Genomic DNA, 20399 nt, shown 5'->3' with positions numbered 1-20399 from the left:
CCCCCGCAACTAGTAATTGAATTGGTGGACCAAAGTGTAACTACGGGTATAATTGAGGGACCATTGCTGCGAATAACCCAATAAAATAATATAAAAATAAATAGTGGATTCCTAGCTTGCAGGAATCATTGACCCCTCTTGCCCCTATGTGAATCCGCCCCTAGACATGTATGCATGTATATTTGGTCCATTTGAGAATTTGGAATTATTGATAGGTTGCCATGAGAAATGAATCCAAATAAGAAAAGAAATGGGCAAGTGCCAAGTGGGTGGAGTGGAGACATGGTCTCTTGCATTGATGGAATGAATCTTTATAAGATTCTTTGTTTTCCTTTTTGTTTTTCTTTCTGGATTTTTCTTTTAAATTTTGATACGAGCAATATTAAAGGAGAAGAAATTGTATTTAGGACTTCGGATGCAATATTAATACTCTTAAACACTTGAGCTATAAACTTCTTACTTTTGTTTTAAAATTTTGGGTTAAATTAAAATGAAAAAAAAAAAAAAAAAAACACCGATTGCATTGCATGCAGGTTCTGTTTGTTTTATATTTCAACCATATTTTTTGAGCCCCAAGTCTATATAGAATAGAAGCAGAGGTCAAGTGCCAAGGACCAGCAAAACCTGCCCTGTGATAAATTTTTTGCCGGACAATAACATAAAAGCCTTCTTTTTTGGATGAATTTCATTGGTCTGTCTGACTCTGGTACGTACAGAGTGGCACATACTTTTACATGCACCATAAAACCATTAAATATCTTTTCACCTAGAAAACAAAATAGCCATAAATACAGTCACAAATTAATAACCGACTCTCCGAATAAATAAACAATGAAAAAAAAACATGGGACTAATTGTTTTTTCCTCAATTTAAGTGGAAAAAAACATGGATTTTTTGAAGAAGCCAATGTGAGAAAAAAGAGGTCCATTTACCCGGCCCAACCCAAATCTCTTTCGTCCCACCAAAACCATAACCGCCTTATTCCGCTCCCGAAGCCCAAAGGCAGAGAGATTCGAAGCGTTGATCGTCTGCCAAACTCAGGGAGTCGGGTAACACAAATTTCTCCAAAATTTTGTTTGGTTAACGAGAAAATTAATGGAAGTTTGAATATTTTCGACGCTATTATTAAATACCCAAATTTTCTTCCTCGAATTTCTTAGTAACCATTTGTTTTTCTTAAAGAGGATGTTTTTTTTTCTTGCGATCTTAGTAACCATCAGAGATCGCAAAGTTACAATCTTCGATACTTTTCTTACTTAGTTAGCTAATCTTTACTTAATTTCCGAATAGCAATGTAATTAAAACAGTCAATGCATCACAAATTTGGGCGCTTCAATCCCTTGTGTGAAGGTTATTTTGAATTACGTTTGTTTGAATGCTATATTCATTAGTTTATGTCTTCTTGCTCAGAAACTGTTCGTGAAAATGTTTCATTAGCAATATCTCAATTTGTTTTGTGCGTGTGAAGGCTAAGTGTTGTGCTACATTCTGTCGGTAGGGGTGAGGATTACAAGTAAAAGAGGAGAGTTGCCATGATAGGAAGTGCTCGTGTTCGGTTGAACCGGTGGCAGCAGGCAGCCGTTGCGGTTGGCTCAGCTGTGGGCGCATTGCTGGACCCAAGAAGAGCTGACCTCATAGCAGCTCTTGGAGAGACAACTGGGAAGCCTGCATTTGAAAGAGTTCTTGAAAGAATGAAGAAGAGCCCTGAAGGCAGGGTAAAGCCTCTTGTCTACCCTTTACCTTGTTATTTGGTTATTTATCAGTAGACAATGATCTAATGAAATGATAATATGTTCTACATAATAGTATATGGAAGTTGTTCAGAAAAACTTGCTCAAATTATTCCTGTTGTTTCTGCCTGGCTATCTGCCTTGTGTTTTGTTAATGAGGGTGTTGGAGTTTTGGGTTAATTTTTGAGTCGGTAACATGTTCTTTGAAAATCTGCTTGTTTCGATAGAAAAGTGGCATGAACAGAGCATTTCGTGCCTGTCTTAGCAAGGGAAATGACCGTATTAGCTGCTAATGCTACTTAGATAATTACTTATCGAGAAAATTGCTACTTGGATTATTGACGGTACCCATCCTGGCAAATTGAAGTTATATTTTAGCCTTTCATGTAAAAATGGCAATATTGTTTTCCATGTTGCTGACTGCTGAGTATTGAGTGCTATTGCTCTTAATTTATATTTGTATGAAAGCTAATGGAAACATGGAAAACTACTACCACTCATAATCCTTTCGTATGATTACTTGTAATGAGCTTTTAATTAAGCTGATTCGTCATATGTAACTCTCTGTTGTGCTTTGTATTTACCAAATATCAAAATGTTATAGAATGAGTACTTCAAAAACATTATATGTTTGTTGTGCAGATAAAAAATGAAGCAATCTTTGTTTCTTGCAAATTCTATTTTCTCAATAGCTTCCTCTTGTTATTCTAACACCAATGCATATCTTTTTTCACAGGCTATACTGTTGGAGCAACCCCGTGTAATATCTGTAAAAGTGGGTCATGCATGGGATCTACCAGCAAACACATTTGGTGCGGCCTATGCAAAGTTCATGGGATCCAGGAACTTCTCCCCAGATGATCGACCACCAGTGCGGTTCATGGAAACGGACGAGCTTGCATACGTGGCCATGAGGGCTCGCGAGGTGCACGACTTCTGGCACACCCTTTTTGGCCTTCCAACGAACTTGATGGGTGAATCAGCACTCAAGGTAATAGAGTTTGAGCAAATGTACCTTCCCATGTGCCTGATGTCCGTTATAGGGGGGTCTGCAAGATTCAGTGAGAAGCAAAGAAAATTGTTCTTTCAACACTACTTTCCTTGGGCCATCCGAGCCGGAATGCAGTGCACAGATCTCATGTGTATATATTATGAGCAGCACTTTCATGAGGACTTGGAGGATGTTCGGAGAAAATGGGGCATAATTCCTGCTCCTGCTGTTCCTAAACAAACCCGAGCACCGGCAGCTTCATCTGCTATGGGGGAGAAACTGTAGATTTCTCGAGCACACGAACTGGTTAACAGACTAAATTTTGTTTGAACACATCGAGAATTACCGTATGATTTCAATCTTCAGAAATTGAATCTCGTGGGACAAGATAACTCATGTAAATTATGTCCAGTCCTTGCCAGCACGTCTAATCATTTCATCGTTGGATCTTATATTCCTGGAGAAACCAATTTGATTTATTGATTTGCCTCGGAAACTGGTTAGTCAAAATTGTATTCCGTCACAAATAGTGGTTTTCTATTTTTCCTTTCTTGTTCTTATTTGTTTTATTATTTTATTTTTCTTTTATAACTTTAATAACTTCGATGTGAGAACTGGGAACATGAGAGACACGAAGGATCACATGAGCCTGGCAACGCAAAAGAAAGGCATGACATTCAAAAAGAAATTTTAAATTTTACCGATTATCACCACCACTTGAATTTCAAATCAACAATAATGACCATGTAAAGATGGCAGACAGAAATTAATCACTGGGAAAATAACAGAGAAAACACCAAATATGCACTAGGGAAATGCTGCTTTGTCCATGACAAGGAAGGAAATCTGTATCAGATGGTTTATGCATCTAAAAAAGAGCACTCTTGATTGAATGAGCCCAACAACCACAACACCTATGTTACATCACAGAATCCATAAAAGTCTTAATTGTTTATATAAAGGATGGAAGGCATTGCCTCATCCAAAATAGAGGTTCCACAAAATTCAACAATGCGAAGGCATGTCTCAGTTGCCACCTGGTCCACCAAAGAGGTAATCCAGAGAAGAACCACCACCTGGGGCAGAGTGGACCTTAGTCGAGGGTCGATCCTGCACACAAGGAAAATCAATACCGACATTATAATAACACATAGCAATAAAACACACAAAAGAAGACATAACAACCAACTGTGCTTTGAGCTGTAAACACAAGTTTACGGTGGCACAATAAGTGATCAAACACCGGAACAAGCCCTATCTGTGTCAGTACTCAGGTGAAGTAAAAGTCAGGAAGCACAATCCAATCAGGAACAGGTTCACTACTACCTGTGTGCTACCCTAGAGGGAGGGAGAGAGGGAGAAGGTACAGGGGCAGGAAGGGGAGGAAGGACGGGTGAATCTTAAAATGTTAGATGGTGTAGATGAGAAATACTTCTAGGTTGAAACTTGAACTTTTTTACAACATGGGGAAGAATGTTTTACCAAATTAGCAAAATGCTGAGATGTTTAAAGTTGTTAATCAAGACAAGCATTTTACATGTCATGTTCTATCCTATGAATGAAATTGAAAAACACAAAAGAAAACAGAGAGCAACATTTTGATCTAACATTTAATAATAAAAAAGGTATGAACACTGCATATGCAGGAAAACCATACCGTAATGAAGTTTCCAGTGTTCTGGCCATCTGCACGCATGTAGTTGTTTGAAGAAGTACTGTGGATGCCAGCAGGAATCTGCTTGGTGATATCTACTGGCTCAGGAGCAGGAGGAGGAGCAGTAGGTTTGGAAGCAGGCTCATTAGTCACAACCCTCCCTTCGTTTGGAATTGGTGCAGCTTGGGTGTTGTTTGCGGCCGGTTTTGGAGCCTCCCCACTCCCGAAAAGATAGCCCAAAGAACTCTGTCCCCCACCACTGCTAACTCCACGACCCATGTTCTCCAACTTCTTCTTAGATAACCCTACACTCTGTGTTACAAGTAGATAGTTAGAATAGATGTTTGGGAAAAAGAACCAACATTGCAAGATATTATACTATTGATTGCTACTGGATGCCTCAAACATATACCATCAGTCATATGCCTACAGGAAAATTTATCACAAGGACCTTATCACTATTTGCTAAAATGTCTTGAAATGCTTTGAAATCGAACAAGCTTATTGTTGATCCATTTTATAGAACAAAACATTTACAATAAATCCGGGAGAAAATAAAATAAAATCTCTTAGAATCCGCATGGTAGGCTTCTGCCTTCATCACAAAAAGGGCTCAAGCATGGGGCGTTTGGTAGGCCAAACCATTCCAACTCTCTTTATTTCTGAAAGTTTACTTCACTATTTAATACCCAAATGATCATTTCAGCTAAATTAGACACAAAGACGCATAATTCAGCAAAATGTACGCTCAAATCCACAAACTTTTCCGTACACAAAAGGGGAAAATAAACAGATCCACCATAAACTGCACAGCCAACAAATCCCAAACCGAAGCAAGAGAAATGTCTCAATCACACACTAGAACAAAGCAACATATATAGATCTACCAAAAGAAATGAACCTCAACGTGCTAATCAGTGCCGGGCCATAATTTCACCCAAAAAATCAACTGAAGAACTATCAAATATTCATTATAAAAATACACAGAGAGAGAAGAACAAGAGAAAGCATCAAATCAAAAACAGTGAAATCGATTAAAGGTAAGGAATTGAAAGCACAACCCAGTGATTGAAACACTGAAACGTAAATCCAGGATAAGAGGCAGAGATCTAGGGTTAGAGATAGGGCTGGGTAGGGTACCTGGTTGTTGGGATCAGATCTGGAGGGAAAGCTGTGAAGCAGAGAGAGTGAAAAACACTGTAACCTCGGTACTGAGACAGCAAAAGCTACGCCAAATCTATGCGTTATATAAATGAGTACATACACTCACTGTTTTTCTATTTTTATTTTATTTTTATTTTTCAAATTGAGAGTTCATTTATCTATATATATAAAGCAAAAGGCAGAGAATGGTGAAACATTCAAAATACCAGAAAATGCCCTTTGTTAATGCAAACATTAAGAATTGAAATTATTAATTAAATGAGGATAATATGGTAAATTCACATTTTTTTTAAAAAGTCTCTCGCAAGCGCGGAAGCGCGTGCGGAGAGGCTAGTACGATACTAAATACCAATTCACAAATTCAAGCTATCTACTACAAATAAAAAAACTGAATCCCTCATAATTCAATAGTAAAAAAACCGTTTGTATCCAATGGAGATTTTCATTTTTAAATTTTCCTGAAATTTTGAATTTTGAAGGTTTTCATTTTCACCTTTTAAAATAAGGACAACATGGCGGAAGCAAAGACAATAACCGAATTGTGAATGTAAGTGGGGAAGTAAAGTATTTTACAATCGTTGAAGCCATTATTCTGCGCTTCCCACCTTTTATTTAATAATAATTTTCACTTTTGTGTGTTTTTTTTAAACAATTTTAACATGTATTATTGTCAGACTATTAACCATGGTTCAAGTAAAAATTTATCTCTTTAAAGTTTTGATTGATACTGAAATTGTAACTTTAGCAAGAGAACACTAGTACTTTTGCTTGTGTTTGAACATTTGGGAATTGTAAGCCTATATTTGAATTATGACTTTCAAAGATTTTTGGCCAATTGCTTTCAAGTTTTTAATATTTTTATTATTACAAATAATTCGGTCCCAATTGCTTTTGAGTTCCATATATAGGGAGGGAAACTTAAGATTTTTTTTATAAAAAAAATTTAAAAATACAATACGAATAAGTTGAAATGTATTTAAACCAAACCACCACCAATAATAATGTGTTGGTATTCTTTCCATTTTTGAGTATTTTAAACCTTAGGCAAGTAATTGGGATAAAATGTTATGCCAGTGAGTGAGGCATTTGATGTAACCCACCTGCGGGTACATTCCATTTGTAGGACATGCATCATGTGTGAACCATAATTACCAACTTGCCAACTTACCAAACAAGAAAATAGGTCAAAAAATTCCTTGTCACTGATTGGGCAAATTTAAACCTAAGCCTGCCAAAACATAAAATTCACATGATGCTGCTAATCTACCCCTTGTTTTCCAGTAATTTACCATAAATATTTTTGCTTTTATAAATATTAGCTGGATATACAGAAGTGAAGCACACAAAAATATATGTACACTCTCTATTCTATATGCGGTGACAGGAAAATAAACCTAAATACACTGAACACTCGACTTATTATGTGCTGCATTGTTGAACATGCTATATCTGCTGTAATGGCAGCTCAGCTCATGCCTAAATTGGAGGAATCTGGGATATCTCTACTAATATCCTGTGCAAAGCCTGTGGCCTTGAGAAGAAAGGTGCATGATCAGAGCCCTTAAGCCGGAAAACTTGTTCCGGGGGGTTCGATTCGATCATGGTCTCCTGTAGAGGAACGCTTATGGCATGATCTTCTTGAGTGACTACGAAGAACCGCCTCACAGAGCCGTAATTCGTGCCGGAAAGGGAGAGCTTCTCTGTCACTGGTGCAAAAGGGATTGGCCTCATGGACACTGATGCTAATGCAACATCCTGGTTTGGAAGGAACATAAATAAAAGCTTCAATATCAATACTGAATAAATTGTGCCATTTTTTCAAAGCAGATCATGCCGTACTATAAGCTATATATATACCTTTGCAGGACTTTGATTGAACAATAAGTCTTCAGCCAATTTTTTGGCAAGATTAATGGCTGTTGGAGGTTGATCCTTCCCATTGGCATACAAGAAAATCTGAGCCTGTCGCATCAGATCATTCGACCCGGTCTGCATTAACATGATAAACTAGTTCAATTTATGAAGAGGAACACAAAATACTTGAATGCAATTATAATTGTTGTGCTGTTTTCTCTTGTCTATTTTTCCCCTACCTGTTGAGCAAACAGATTGAGAGTACTTTGCCCACTAGCTAACATTGCTGCAGAAATGAATATGGCTTTTGCTATTTTTGATGGAAACAACTCCATTACATAGGAGATACATGTGCCACCAAAGTCATGTCCAACCAAAATTACCTGCATTTTAGAGGGGAAAAAAATATTATTTCCTAGTACATTAAAATTAATCATCTATCATAATTCATATCAGAGAGAGAGAGAGAGAGCAGAAACCTTCTTCCCATCCCCAAGTTTCTCAAGGATGTCAGTGAGTGGCTTTACATATTGTGCAAGACTTGTAATGCTGTTGGTATCAAAGGAGTCAACTCCAGAACCTGTCAAGTCAACTGCATCAACTTTGAACCCACTTTCTTCTAAAAGTGTCATGCTTTTATACCAACACCAAGCACCAAAGCCACCTCCATGAACAAGGATGAAATGATTGGTTTCCAGACCATCAGTCTTTACATCCTGTAAATGAAATAAACTTATATAAGTTCAAAACTGTTAAAGCATTTGAGCCAAAAAAAAGACTTATTTTCTTTGAAAATATGAAAAATATGCAGAGTCAAATGTTGTTGCTCTGTAGTTAAACTATGACATGTCATATCTTAGGTAAAGATATTTGCAGCATCCAATTTGGAATTTTGGACGCAAGCTTGGAACTGATCAAACTTATTTAACCAATCCTTAGGAGCTGAAATATTCAACCGTCCAACAAAACCCAACATGATGCCAAATGTAGTTTACAGCAAATGCAAAACTAGCACAAAACAAAACATGTCATGTAAGGTGACATAATGTAGTTTAAATAGTATAACCCAGTTAACGTACGATTCTGCCTAACTAAGCCGTACTGCAAATTGCTCCAAGAATCAGACCCAAAAAAAAATTGCTCCAAGAATTGGTCCACGGCGTTGACCAACTCAGTACACTGTTCCTAGAGGTTCGTTGAGAGAGAGAGAGAGAGAGAGAGAGAGAGAGAGAGAGAGAGGAGACTTTAATTGCTCGTATTCCAATTCCCAGCCTTAAATTTAGATCATATGATTCTTGATATAAGTGTAGATTGCTATAAACAGAGAAAATAATTTGCCAGTCATTAGTTTCCCATAATCCTTATATGAATGAGAACGAAAAAACTTTGGATGAGGCTAAGTGCATATGCGAACATGTTCAAACCTGCTTATCAACAAGCTCAAGGGGCTGAAAGCTGACAGCATCCGAACGCAAACGTTGCCTAGAGCTGGAGCTTTTTGTAAAGCTCTGATTCTGTTGACCAGGAGAGGGATAAACCACGGAAGTGGATCGGTTAAGCGGTATCGATGAAGCGTTCTTCTGGTGGTTCTGGAACAGCAGAACAGCCTCTATTGCTTGCTGTTGAAGCAGCAAATCATCCGCAAGCATCTCTTTCTTCTTGCTTGAACCGTTTGATCTTCTAGTGCTAGCAATGGAGGACAAGAAAGGTGAAGAGGATGGTGAGCGTTTGGAGGGCTCTCTGTTGAAGGTGTTGCTGTTGGGTTTCTTGTGTGATGGTGAGAAACATACCAATGAGTTCCCCATTTTCTTGCTTTCAGAGAATGAGAGAGAGCCTCAGAGTCAGAATATGAAGCATTATTAATGTGACGGAGAATGCTGATGTAGTAGATGGAGGAAACACAAAGTTTGACCAAGTTGTTGTTGTTGTAGCTAGTATTAAAAAACTAGCTACAACAAGTTTAATGTGGAAAACGAGAGAGAGAAGAAAAAGTTACAAGAGGGTTTGTGTTTCAAATATAATAAATGAAACTTTTGTGCCATTTGAAGTCAAAGAAAAGCGCTTTGAAATCAGAGGATTGATTGGGGTGGGGCTAATTCAATTCCCTTGTTAAAAAGAAAAACAGAAGAATTATATTCTTTTGGTTTGTTTTCCTCTTCTTCTTTGTAGCCATTTATTTTGACCAAATAGTCAGCTTCCAAAGGTCCCAAAGCCAGAGGGGCCAATCACATTGTTTACAATTTGTTAGATTAGGAGCGTTCATAATGGTTTTTACAAGTTTTATTTTGATACACAGCGATATTAGGGAGGAGAAATCAAATTTAGGACTTATATGCGACGATAAATGCTCTTAATTATTTGAGCTACAAGCTTTCATGATTTATACTTAGAGGAAGCCCCTTCATATTTGCTGTGGTTTCTTAGATTACTCAAATCGTGATGGTTGAATGAAGACTTTTCTTTATTTATGTTGTTGTTTCCGGGCCTCTGTTTGCTTGACTTTTCAAATTTCTTTGTTTTTGGATTCTTCCAACTCAAGTCAAACTCCCATGTTGGATACTCGAAAGTTCAGACCAAACCCACATGATTGAACCCAAATTCAAAAATCTATCCGTTTGTTTCATGAGAAAGGAGACTTGGGGATGAAAAATCAATTGCTTTCCTATATTTGGTAAATCCGAGCATGGGAAATGATTGCTTAGCACATGAAAAAATAGGGGGCAAAGTGAAGCCCTCATCTCAACTTGGATTTTGTTTTCCCTCCTTATGAAAAAGTTTGGGAAAATGAGCCAACATTCAACGCACATTTTTCATGATTATTTTGTCCCCATGAACAAATTAGACAAATTAGAATTACAATGTATCATTCATGTATCATTAAATGAAGACTTCTCTTTTATTTATTGTTTTCCGGGCCTCTGTCTGCTTGACCTTTCAAATTTCTTTGTTTTTGGATTCTTCCAACTCAAGTCAAACTCCCATGTTGGATGCTCGAAAGTTCAGACCATACCCACATGATTGACCCCAAATTCAAAAACATATAAGATAGCAGAGTTCTATTACAGAAAAGATGCATAACAGAGAATAAATGTATTGGATTTATCAGTGTACATATTCCTCCTGACTCGGTACAAGGCTATATCATTACCCCATCTATATCATCAACAGTTAATTGTATTCTCACTGAAACAATGTAGAAATCCCAAAGAAAATAACCCGCATCCAACTTGGATTTAGTTAGTTCAGATGCCTAGCTGTAACAGCTTGTTTTCTAAACACAAGCAACAGTGCTGCATGTCGTATTGCAATCGTGAAGCCATTACAGGATTTTCTTTCTTCCAAATGCTCCTAGTTGTGTATATCAATGGCTGGACACGATTAAGAAGCTTTTCAAAAATCCAGTTCATGCAGGCAACAGATGGATCCTCAAATACATCATCGTCACCAAGGTCCATATTTCGAGTAACTCCCATCATCAAGTCTCTTCTCTCAACATTAAACAGTAACTAGTTATGCCAGCATCAGACATCAAGGTCACCAGTCCTTTAACCACTCTCCTTGTTGCATGTCAGGATCAGGCATCGAAATAGGAGAACGACAGTAGAGCTTTCAATTAAGTTATATGACATTACATCCAAGGTGGAAAGTATCTTGTTCATACCTGCATGTAATATGGTACTTGTAAGAACTTAGGGCTAGTTTGGTAGGGAGGACTAGACTAGACTAGCAAAATGCCTACATTTCATGTGCATTGAAGGCTAATATGGATATGTTGCCTAACTTAGAGGAAGAATGGGGACTACATGTACGAGGTTGATGACTAAAACTTATCACACTAATCCACTTGAAAATGTTGGAATTATGAGGGATAAGTTTTAGTCATCAACCTCTTACGAATAGTCCTCCCTCATTCTCCGAGTTAGACAACAAGATCCATATTATGCCTTGATTGCACATGAAATGTTGGCATTTTGCTAGTCTATTCTAATCCAGTCTAGTCCTCCCCAACAAAGAAGGCCTTAAGGTTATATACTACCTATATCATCTATAGCCAAGACCCATATAGAAGAGAACAAGATTAGAACTGGAGGATTACAGATAATGAATCCAACAATGGCATTCCCAAATAATCCAACAAGCATACCTCTCCGCACTACATTCAATTCTGCACGGCATAGAATTGAGGAGCAAGCTCAGTTAACCACAAATAATCGATCCTAGTTGTGTTGCGGATGTATTTACGATTAGTTTCGACTAGTTCATTGAAAATTAGGCACTCTGGTTTGTTCTTGAAAAACACGGAAGACGGGTGGATCGAAACTATCTCACCGTTTGCTAAAGCCCTGTCATTTGGTTAGGTAAATGTGTGAGGTCGAGCATGAAAAAAAGAGAATTAAATAATACACATAAAAAGGGTACAAGTTTTGGAACCTAAAGAAACCAGCCAAAAGAATTTCAAAACATGTCAAGGTAAGATCAAGACCTGTATGATCCCTCAGGCTGCTTTAAAGCTGCATTGAGGAAGAAAGAAGCTGCAAGGCATCTGCAAAACTGAAGCACATCGTCACCACAAGAGGCAACACGAAGACCCATTTGTTCAACATTTCGTCGAATTTGGCTGCAAAAAAACACCTATTAAATTTAGAGAAGCTAATTTATTGGATCTACACCATTAATAGACACACTGATCTTCCATAAGGGGGGTAAAAAAACCTAGTGCGACTGTGTGAGACCAGCTGAAACATGTTCATAGCTCAACAAGGAATTGAAATAGCCAACCTGTGAATGTCACGAGCATGCCTCAGGGAGCGACTATCAATGAAATTTTCCTTGCACCATTTTCGGAAAGCTTTTTCACGCTTCTCTTTACTAAGACCTGATCTCTTTTCCAAGAACTCATTGGACGCTCTATATACATTAACCAAAGTGAGATGATCTCCCTCTGGACTTGCAAAGGATTTCTTTGTAGTTCTCGACTGCCAACAGGAAGAAATATATAGCGCTTTTAAGTTAAAGTAATATTGTGAGATCATAAAAAGAGATATTAGTATAGTTTTATTCATATTACTAAAGCAACAGGATTAAGACCAAGAGTTCACCATATTGTGAGATCATAACGGAAATGGAGAATGAAAACTCAAGAATGGAATGTTAATCCACCATTGCGTTACACCATTCACCAAACGACCACCCATAATATCCATGCTTGACTTTTCTACTTCTACTCATTTAATCAAACTGCTTACCATCACCCTTATGCGAAAAAGATATTTTGACAAACAACTCATCAACTCACTTCTATTATACTTTCCATCTATATAACCTATGAGAAATTAACAAGGACAAATAGGTAATGAATCATCCACAAGTACCTCTTCTTTTTTGTCACGGGGGCTATAAAATATAGATTCTACTGAGAGCATTGCAACCGTTATCAGCATCTCTTCCAGGCAATTGAATTCACTTGCTAGGATTAGAGCTTTTGAATAAATTGGGTCTAAGGGAAGGCAAGCCATTTGGCGTCCAACTGGATTTGATAATTTACAGTCATCTGTTAAAGCACCCAGCAGGAACAATTGCTCTAGTGATTTGACAATAGCCGACCTGTTCAAATGTGTAATAGATTCATGTATGATAAATTTCTTTGATAGATAATAAATCAATATTTATTAGAAGAACTAAACTAACTGGTTGACAAAAATCAATTACAGCAGCCATTTGCTTTCTCATCATTAAAAAGATACAAAAGACAAAACCTATCCAAAATCTTACCTTGTAGGCTTTTCTATGAAGTCAAATCCACTGATATCATCAACACCCAGAGCCTTAAGTTGCAAAATGATATTAGAGAGGTTGCACCGCTTGATCTCTGGCTTTGTTGAATCCTCAAATTTCCCAAATTGATCCTCTTGGTAGAGGCGGAAGCATTTCCCTGGTCCTTCTCGCCCTGCACGCCCACTGCACAATAAAATTATGTATCATAAAAAGTTATCTGTTCTTAAGAAACAGTTCAAGTATCAGGGTCATCAACTAAACGATATGATACTACACTGTTTAAAAGTGTTCACAACAGTGAGCTTCCAAATAATTCTAACAGTTTGTATAACATAAACGTAAATTGAATAACTTTATTATCCTCTAAAATGATATTTGTATTTAAAGAATTCTTGTTAGATCCCCCAAAACTGGCCAGCCATGCCTACCTCCTTTGAAGAGCTTGTGCTTTTGAAATTGGAACAACAACCAAAGATTCCAACCCTTTGTTCGGGTCATAGTAACGTGCTTTTACTAACCCAGGATCTATAATGTACTTTATTCCAGATATTGTCACTGATGTCTCAGCAATATTCGTTGCCAATATTACCTAACAGAACAATGTAACACGATTAGATAGAAAGAAAAGAATACACAGATGAATATATATCATAAACCTATTTCCAATAATATGTATTGCTCTACACTAAACAATTTGTTATGCAACAATCACAATACATCTTCACGCTTCCTATTCATATAGGATAAATGTCTAAGCTAATGAACATCATTAAATTACCTTACGAAATCCAGGAGGGGCCGGTGCAAAAACTCGCATTTGCTGTTCTGAAGGAAGAGATGAGAATATAGAAACAGCCACTAGTTTTTTACTGTTTTCTGGTAACTGTTTAAGTCTTTCTTTGACAAGTCTTTCTACAGATTCAATTTCTTCTTGACCCGTCAAGAATACAAGTATATCACCAGGGCCCTCCTCCAGATGAATCTAATAACACATACATACATATATAAGAACATGTGTGTTATTTAAGAATCACCATTTAAGGTCTATTTTCTGCTTAAAGTGCTCAAAATAGATTCATAAGGTATACTGATACTGACAAAGAGCACTAAATACCTGAAATATGGTGGCTAACGAAGCATCTAGATAATCATTTTCAACATGAAGAGTATAAAATATATCCACAGGAAACTGTCGCCCTTGGATGTGAACAGCTCTTGCACCACCGAAGTACTCGGAGAAAATTCGTGCATCCAAGCTGGCAGACATGATAATTAACTTCAACGGGGTCCTTCCTTGGTATTGCTTGAGAAAATTGAGGCACTGAGCACCGTTTTCTTTCAATTGTATGTCATTATTTGTTTTCTTGTTTTTAGTATTTTGGAGGTTATTGAGGGATTTTGATCTTGCATCTTGTACACTTTTTAACAAGCCTAGCAACACATCAGTGTGGACAGTTCTCTCATGAGCTTCATCAACAATTATGACTGAATACCTAGAGAGATGTGGATCCAACAGTGCTTCCCTGAAAGTGCACCAACCATTACATAAGTTCAGACCTGAGAAGAGAGAGACTGGAGTACATTCGTGAATTATGAAAAAGCTTGATATGGACACATATCAAGTATCAACCACATTAATTTACTCTAGACAGACTCCAAAATGGTTTCACACACCAACCAGAAAGCAAATTTCTTGCTGAGAACTGTCTCCACATATGTCATAATTGATTGTAAAGTATGTTCATGAAGCTTCTAGATGAAAAATGCTAGAGAGCAAACCTAACGGCTAACAAAGTTATAAATAGGTTTTACCTCAGTAGCAATCCATCTGTCATGTACTTGATCCTCGTCAAACTAGAGGTCATGTCCTCAAATCTGATGGAGTAACCAACCTTTTCACCCAAATTTACGCCACATTCCTCAGCAACCCGTTTTGCCACAGTCACGGCAGCCACACGCCTAGGTTGAGTTATCCCAATGAGTTTTCCATCCCCGCAAAACCCAGCATTGTACAAAAACTGAGGTAATTCTAGGGAAAAAAAAATACCATAGGGAAAACAACATCAAGTTGCAAGCTCAGAACTTCAAAATACTTTGCACAAAATACCTACACATTAATAGAGATACAGAGATGTATTTGTGAATTTATAATGCAACCTAACATGCTACAAAAAAAGAAAAAAAAGAGCATACGTGTTGTTTTTCCGCTTCCAGTTTCACCAACAATAATCAAAGTATCGTGCTTCTGAACCTCCTCAACCAGTCGTTTATCAACTGGTAATTAAATAACACCAATATTACATTCCTAAAATAAACAAAAAACGTAAATAGAACGATTATTTAAAGCAAATAGTCTCAGTACCAGAAGCGATTGGAAGAGACTTCCTGTGCTGCGCAAGCATTTGCCTCCTAAAACAAATCGCACATTTTTAGCATGTCCTGAGTTTCTGAGCAACCAAACAGAAAGTAAGCTAAAAGGTACTTACTTGGAAAAGGCATCGAGCTTGCGATTACCATCGGACAAGTTTCCTTTCGGAATTTTGGTAGAGCTGTTCAGCCGTCCTTGACCTTGAGCCATTGAAGCTCAGAGAGAGTTGTTGAAAATCGGTGAAGTTGCAGAACCGAAGAAGAAGAAAGAAAGAGGAGGGCTGGGGTTTTACTGTAACCATTAGTCTTTTGGTCGAGGGTTTTACCGGTTTAGTAACGTGAAGTGTAAAATTTTATTTTAGTGGGCTGGGATGGCCCAATAATAATCAATTTATGGGCTTTTAAATACGTTCGAGAATTCCATCAGTATATCCGCAGCTGTTAAAAATATTTCCAAAGTTTATTACTCGGAGTTAATAAAATAAAATAAAATTAATTTAGAGTAATTTAGACGGTAGGTTGTATCGGAAAAGAATGATATGGTCCTAAACAGCTGAGGTATGGAGAACATATTGTCCCAAAAATACTATTTTCATCACGAAATATTTATCACAGACAATGCTATGAAACAAATTATGAAGATTCATTTGAAAAGATTATTTGTTCGTTCTCATTGACCTTTTATCTCACCCAAAAATTGTCCTTCAGAAATTGGGCTTCTCTAAAAAGGATCCTGTCAGTCAGGAATAATTATAATTAAACACCAAAACCTTTTTTCATAACAGATTGGCAATCATCGAACATTGATATTGCAAGGACATATAGAATTACAAAATAAACCTAACTCACCTAAAATATATATATATATATATATATATATATATATATATATATAAAATATATTCAGTTCATCAGAGCCTTGTTTTTGGGGTAGGAAACAAATGGAGACAATATTCTCAAAAGCTAAGAAAACTAAAGCTGAGCACAGCAGTACCAAATAACCAATGATGTACATAGCAGTTAATTAAACCTAACTCTTTCAGGTAGTAGCTACTGGCCAGTATATGCTGGGCTGGGTTTGTTTTGCATTTGCGCATTAGAAGTCCTTCTGCACTTGTCATGTTCTGCACTTGATTCTAACGAGTACTAAATGCCGAATATGAATCCACGTCAGCTTTGGTTAATGCTGGCTTTAAAGAATCTTTTGCAGTCTGGAAATGGCGATGGCACACAACTGTGGCAGATATGTCTTCCCTCAGAGCCACTATTCCAGATTCCCTACATAGACCCTCCAGCTCGGCTCCTGTGAATAGCTCAGAATCTTTTGCAATTTTTTTGAGATCAACATCATCTCCTACGCTCATGTTACGAGTATGTACCCGAAGTATCTCATATCGACCTTCTAAATCTGGTGGTTGTACAAAGAGCGCCTACAATTTCCAAAACATAACAGAGTTAACTTATCTCTTTGACACCATGCCAAATTTTGTTTTCTAGAATTTTGTCTTACACCTCGACAACCAGACCATGAGAAAGGACCTCAACCACAACAAGAACGAAAAGAAAAAAATTGGAAAAAATAAGTGACACATAACATGGCATAGTCACATGACAGAACAAACTTCTTACCAAATCAAAGCGCCCTGGGCGAACTAATGCAACATCAATTGCATGAGGACGATTCGTAGCAGCCAAAACAAAGACTCCCTGAAAACCAAAGGAGAGTACAATTTAAAGCCACAGGAAATGAGAACTAATGCAGCATGGATACGTATCACAAATTGATTTTAAAATTATTGCAGAAGTAAAAGAATTTAATGGGATATAGTGCTTACCTTGGCCTCTTCTAACCCATCCATTTCAGTCAGCAAAGTAGATAGAAGCCTTTCTCCAACGGTACTGCTGTTGCTTGAACTCCCACCTCTGCCGATTTAAGTTAAACAAAAAAGTTATGAGACTTGTATGTAAGTAGAAGCTCATCATGGAATTCTCATTAGATTAAGTGTACTTGTTCCAATACACAAAATAACAAATCATCAATGTGCAGATTAATCCTATAACTGCAACATACTAAGTTACTAACCTTTTGGCACCAACAACATCCGCCTCATCAAAGAGTATTATGCTGGGTGCTGCAAGGCGAGCTCTCCGAAACGTATTGCGCAGCAAAGCTTCACCCTCTCCAACATACATTGAAAACAATTCTGCACCACTGATTCAAAGTTTATGAATTCAGGCATGCAACTCTTCTACTTTGTCAAATAGACTAATTATAATTGTAAAAGTTTCAAAGGCCTTTAAGGTGAGCAGCTTCTTTCTAAATAAGTAGATCAAACTTTTCAATCTAAGAAAGAAGTTCAAACCTCAAAGAAAAAAAAGAAGCTTGGGCAGCATGTGCAGCAGCTTTAGCAAGGGTGGTTTTTGAACATCCTGGAGGACCATAGAGAAGAATTCCACGCATGGGTGATATTCCCAGCCTTGTAAACGCTGAAGGATGTTTAATAGGCCACTCAACGGCTTGCTGGAGCTTTTTCTGTCAATGAGAAGGTGAGGTATAATTAGTATTGTGAGAGTTCAGACTAAGATAAACACAAAACTTTATGCAAACACAAAACTTTATGCACCTTCAAATCTTTTAATCCTCCTATATCTTCCCAAGTCACTTTGGGGATTTCCACCGTAACACCTCTTGTTATACTTGGGCTAACCACAGACCTTGCACGCTTCCAGTCTTCTGTTGTTAAGCTAAACACACCAGCATCTTTATTTGCACCTAAGTTTCTTTTAATTGCAGGCATAGCAGCCTCACGACATAAAGCTTCCAGGTCAGCCCCAACAAATCCATTGCAAGATGCAGCTATGGCTTGTAGGTCAACGTTGGAATCCAAATGAAGCTTTCTTGTGTAGAGCTGAGCAATCATAAGCATAGTTATAAGTGTATCTTACACTCATATCTCTTGAATTTCTATTAAACTATCTGAACAACAACTGGATGTTTAAAAGGAATAATGTGTGGCAATTTGAGCAATATGAGAAGTTGATCAACATTACCAAAAAAAGTAATCCCGAATTCTCGCTTAAAAAAATATTTTAAGCATCAATCTCACCTTGAGAATTTGAATGCGTTCTTCTTCAGTGGGTGGAGTAACTTCAATTTCAACATCAAAACGCCCAAATCTTCTTAGTGCTGGATCAATTGCTTCAGCTCTTTGTATGTAGGAACCAGATATTAATCCATTTAGAATATAATATGGAAATATATACAAGAACTAAATGAATGGTCTTAAGTAACAAAACCTACATATGAGCCAAATAGAATATTAATAACAATGAGAAAGCCATGAGCTCTTCTGCAAATTAGCTAACTGGCAATGAGATGAACATAATGCATAAAACTTAACGAGGACAGAGTATCAGAAAGTTCAAAACCATGACCAAAATAACAGATCATAGCACTCATCAAACAATCGAATTTTGTAGAAATTCCTACACATTATCAACTGGTTAATAACCAGATAAAATCACATAATAAATTCTAGGAGATGAAAAAAAATAACCTGTTAGTGGATGCAACAACAACAACTTGTGGTATGGATGCCGAGGACATCTTGTAGTCCATCAGCGTAAGGAGTTGAGAAGCTATGCGAACATCTTGCTCTCTACTGCAATTGAAACATAACTTAAATATATTAATTGGGGAATGCCCGAAGATTGGAGAAAACTGAAGGGAAAATAGCCAGCATAAACCAGTAGCTTTTTTTTGGGGTGTAAATTTATGAAGTTAAAAGATCAGATTTTTAAGGTAGGGATACATTAAGAGTTCTCTGTAGCATCATTTATTTTTACCTAGAATCACGGCGAGGACAGAGTGCATCTATTTCATCTATAAAGATAACTGATGGCTTGCCTGACGATTTATGCAATGAAGCCTGTGAGAAAGCCTCCCGTAAAAATTTCTCACTTTCTCCAGCATGTGCTTTGTGAACAGAATCTGGACTGTACAGAAAATACCATAAAAACAAGACAGAGGTTAATAAAAGAAATCAAAACCATGAGAACATAATATGATCATAACTTATCCAAGTAATGAGCAACACTGTAAAAGACATCATTTCATTTGAACCCAAAGATCAATACAGAGATTAAAGAATAACAGGGTACCTGATCTCAATTAAATGTGCACCACATTCCTTAACCACTGCTCGTACCAAGCTTGTCTAACAGCAAAAAGAAAAGAAATTTATACAAATACAAACTTTGCAACCAATGTTGCAACTTTGACAATGAGCAAACAAATAAAGAAAGCCTTAGAGGAAGTAATGATTCAATACCTTTCCGGTGCCCGGTGGACCGTAGAGAAGCAAACCTCGACGCCACTGAATGAAAACCCAGAAACCAGTTAATCAGATACAAGAGCAAAGGTAGGAGAATAAAGAGAAAATGAGTTTTTGTTATGTGTTACTTTGAGACCGAGATTTTGGCCTTCACGCTGATAGAGAAGAGGGTAGATGATGAGTTCTCTGAGAGCTTCGAGAGCTTCAGCGTTGCCAGCTATGGCTTCTTCGGCTCTCCATTGCACTGTGACGTTGGCGTTGTTGGTATTAGTCTTACTGCAGCTACAAAAGCTATGGTTTTCCATCTCAGTGCGCGAGAGACAGAAAGAGAGGGAGACCTGAGAAAGAAGGAAGCTCTGTGATTGTGAGGCAGTGACTGTCGCCGCTCAACGGCGCTAGACGTGGTCTCTGGCAGAGGAGGTCATGCAAATTACAATTAGAGCCTTTAGGTTTTAGTGTCGGGCAAGGCGTGTCTTTTTTATTTTTCTCTTTTGTTTTACGGCGTTAAGAAACCCTCTTGAAAACTTGG

At 37.5% G+C, this 20399-nt stretch overlaps 5 protein-coding genes across 8 annotated transcripts; 1 reads left to right on the top strand and 4 right to left on the bottom strand.

Annotated features, from left to right (window-relative positions):
- Positions 1-902: 902 nt before the first annotated feature.
- LOC110750355 (coenzyme Q biosynthesis Coq4 family protein / ubiquinone biosynthesis Coq4 family protein) lies at positions 903-3265 on the top strand. 2 transcript variants are annotated; one of them, XM_021950667.2, is made up of 3 exons: positions 903-1050; positions 1500-1716; positions 2468-3265. In XM_021950667.2, the coding sequence occupies exons 2-3, from the start codon at positions 1534-1536 to the stop codon at positions 3005-3007; spliced, it is 723 nt and encodes a 240-aa protein (XP_021806359.1). In that variant the 5' UTR covers positions 903-1050; positions 1500-1533; the 3' UTR covers positions 3008-3265. The 2 variants fall into 2 exon arrangements, with proteins under 2 accessions (XP_021806359.1, XP_021806360.1); XM_021950668.2 differs by lacking the exon at positions 903-1050 and adding an exon at positions 1057-1351.
- Positions 3266-3504: 239 nt separating this feature from the next.
- On the bottom strand, positions 3505-5656 carry LOC110750356 (protein SPIRAL1-like 1). Its single transcript, XM_021950670.2, has 3 exons — positions 5517-5656; positions 4380-4688; positions 3505-3832 (listed from the first exon to the last, which is right to left on the bottom strand). Exons 2-3 carry the CDS (start codon positions 4653-4655, stop codon positions 3749-3751), a joined length of 360 nt encoding a protein of 119 aa, XP_021806362.2. The 5' UTR covers positions 4656-4688; positions 5517-5656; the 3' UTR covers positions 3505-3748.
- Positions 5657-6733: 1077 nt separating this feature from the next.
- Positions 6734-9362, bottom strand: LOC110750354 (putative methylesterase 13, chloroplastic). Its single transcript, XM_021950666.2, has 5 exons — positions 8819-9362; positions 7874-8110; positions 7634-7777; positions 7398-7529; positions 6734-7295 (listed from the first exon to the last, which is right to left on the bottom strand). Exons 1-5 carry the CDS (start codon positions 9197-9199, stop codon positions 7017-7019), a joined length of 1173 nt encoding a protein of 390 aa, XP_021806358.1. The 5' UTR covers positions 9200-9362; the 3' UTR covers positions 6734-7016.
- A 1050-nt stretch (positions 9363-10412) lies between these two features.
- LOC110750373 (RNA helicase family protein) lies at positions 10413-15850 on the bottom strand. Of its 2 annotated transcripts, none has more exons than XM_021950693.2 (13): positions 15656-15850; positions 15532-15575; positions 15363-15443; positions 14982-15198; positions 14284-14692; positions 13948-14151; positions 13598-13758; positions 13167-13352; positions 12767-12998; positions 12174-12370; positions 11878-12012; positions 11539-11737; positions 10413-11055 (listed from the first exon to the last, which is right to left on the bottom strand). In XM_021950693.2, the coding sequence occupies exons 1-12, from the start codon at positions 15745-15747 to the stop codon at positions 11554-11556; spliced, it is 2142 nt and encodes a 713-aa protein (XP_021806385.1). In that variant the 5' UTR covers positions 15748-15850; the 3' UTR covers positions 10413-11055; positions 11539-11553. The 2 variants fall into 2 exon arrangements, with proteins under 2 accessions (XP_021806385.1, XP_021806384.1); XM_021950692.2 differs by having other exon boundaries at positions 15532-15578; positions 15656-15849.
- A 566-nt stretch (positions 15851-16416) lies between these two features.
- On the bottom strand, positions 16417-20175 carry CDC48B (cell division cycle 48B). 2 transcript variants are annotated; one of them, XM_021950672.2, is made up of 12 exons: positions 19999-20175; positions 19868-19912; positions 19698-19753; positions 19383-19532; positions 19094-19198; positions 18644-18743; positions 18161-18445; positions 17900-18069; positions 17620-17748; positions 17372-17459; positions 17166-17243; positions 16417-16966 (listed from the first exon to the last, which is right to left on the bottom strand). In XM_021950672.2, the coding sequence occupies exons 1-12, from the start codon at positions 20173-20175 to the stop codon at positions 16673-16675; spliced, it is 1677 nt and encodes a 558-aa protein (XP_021806364.2). In that variant the 3' UTR covers positions 16417-16672. The 2 variants fall into 2 exon arrangements, with proteins under 2 accessions (XP_021806364.2, XP_021806365.2); XM_021950673.2 differs by having other exon boundaries at positions 19094-19195.
- Positions 20176-20399: the final 224 nt, after the last annotated feature.

Source organism: Prunus avium, chromosome 1 (assembly GCF_965620075.1).
Source record: "Prunus avium chromosome 1, drPruAviu1.hap1.1, whole genome shotgun sequence".
Classification (NCBI taxonomy): Eukaryota; Viridiplantae; Streptophyta; class Magnoliopsida; order Rosales; family Rosaceae; genus Prunus; species Prunus avium.
This window is presented reverse-complemented; position numbering and strand designations above follow the sequence as displayed.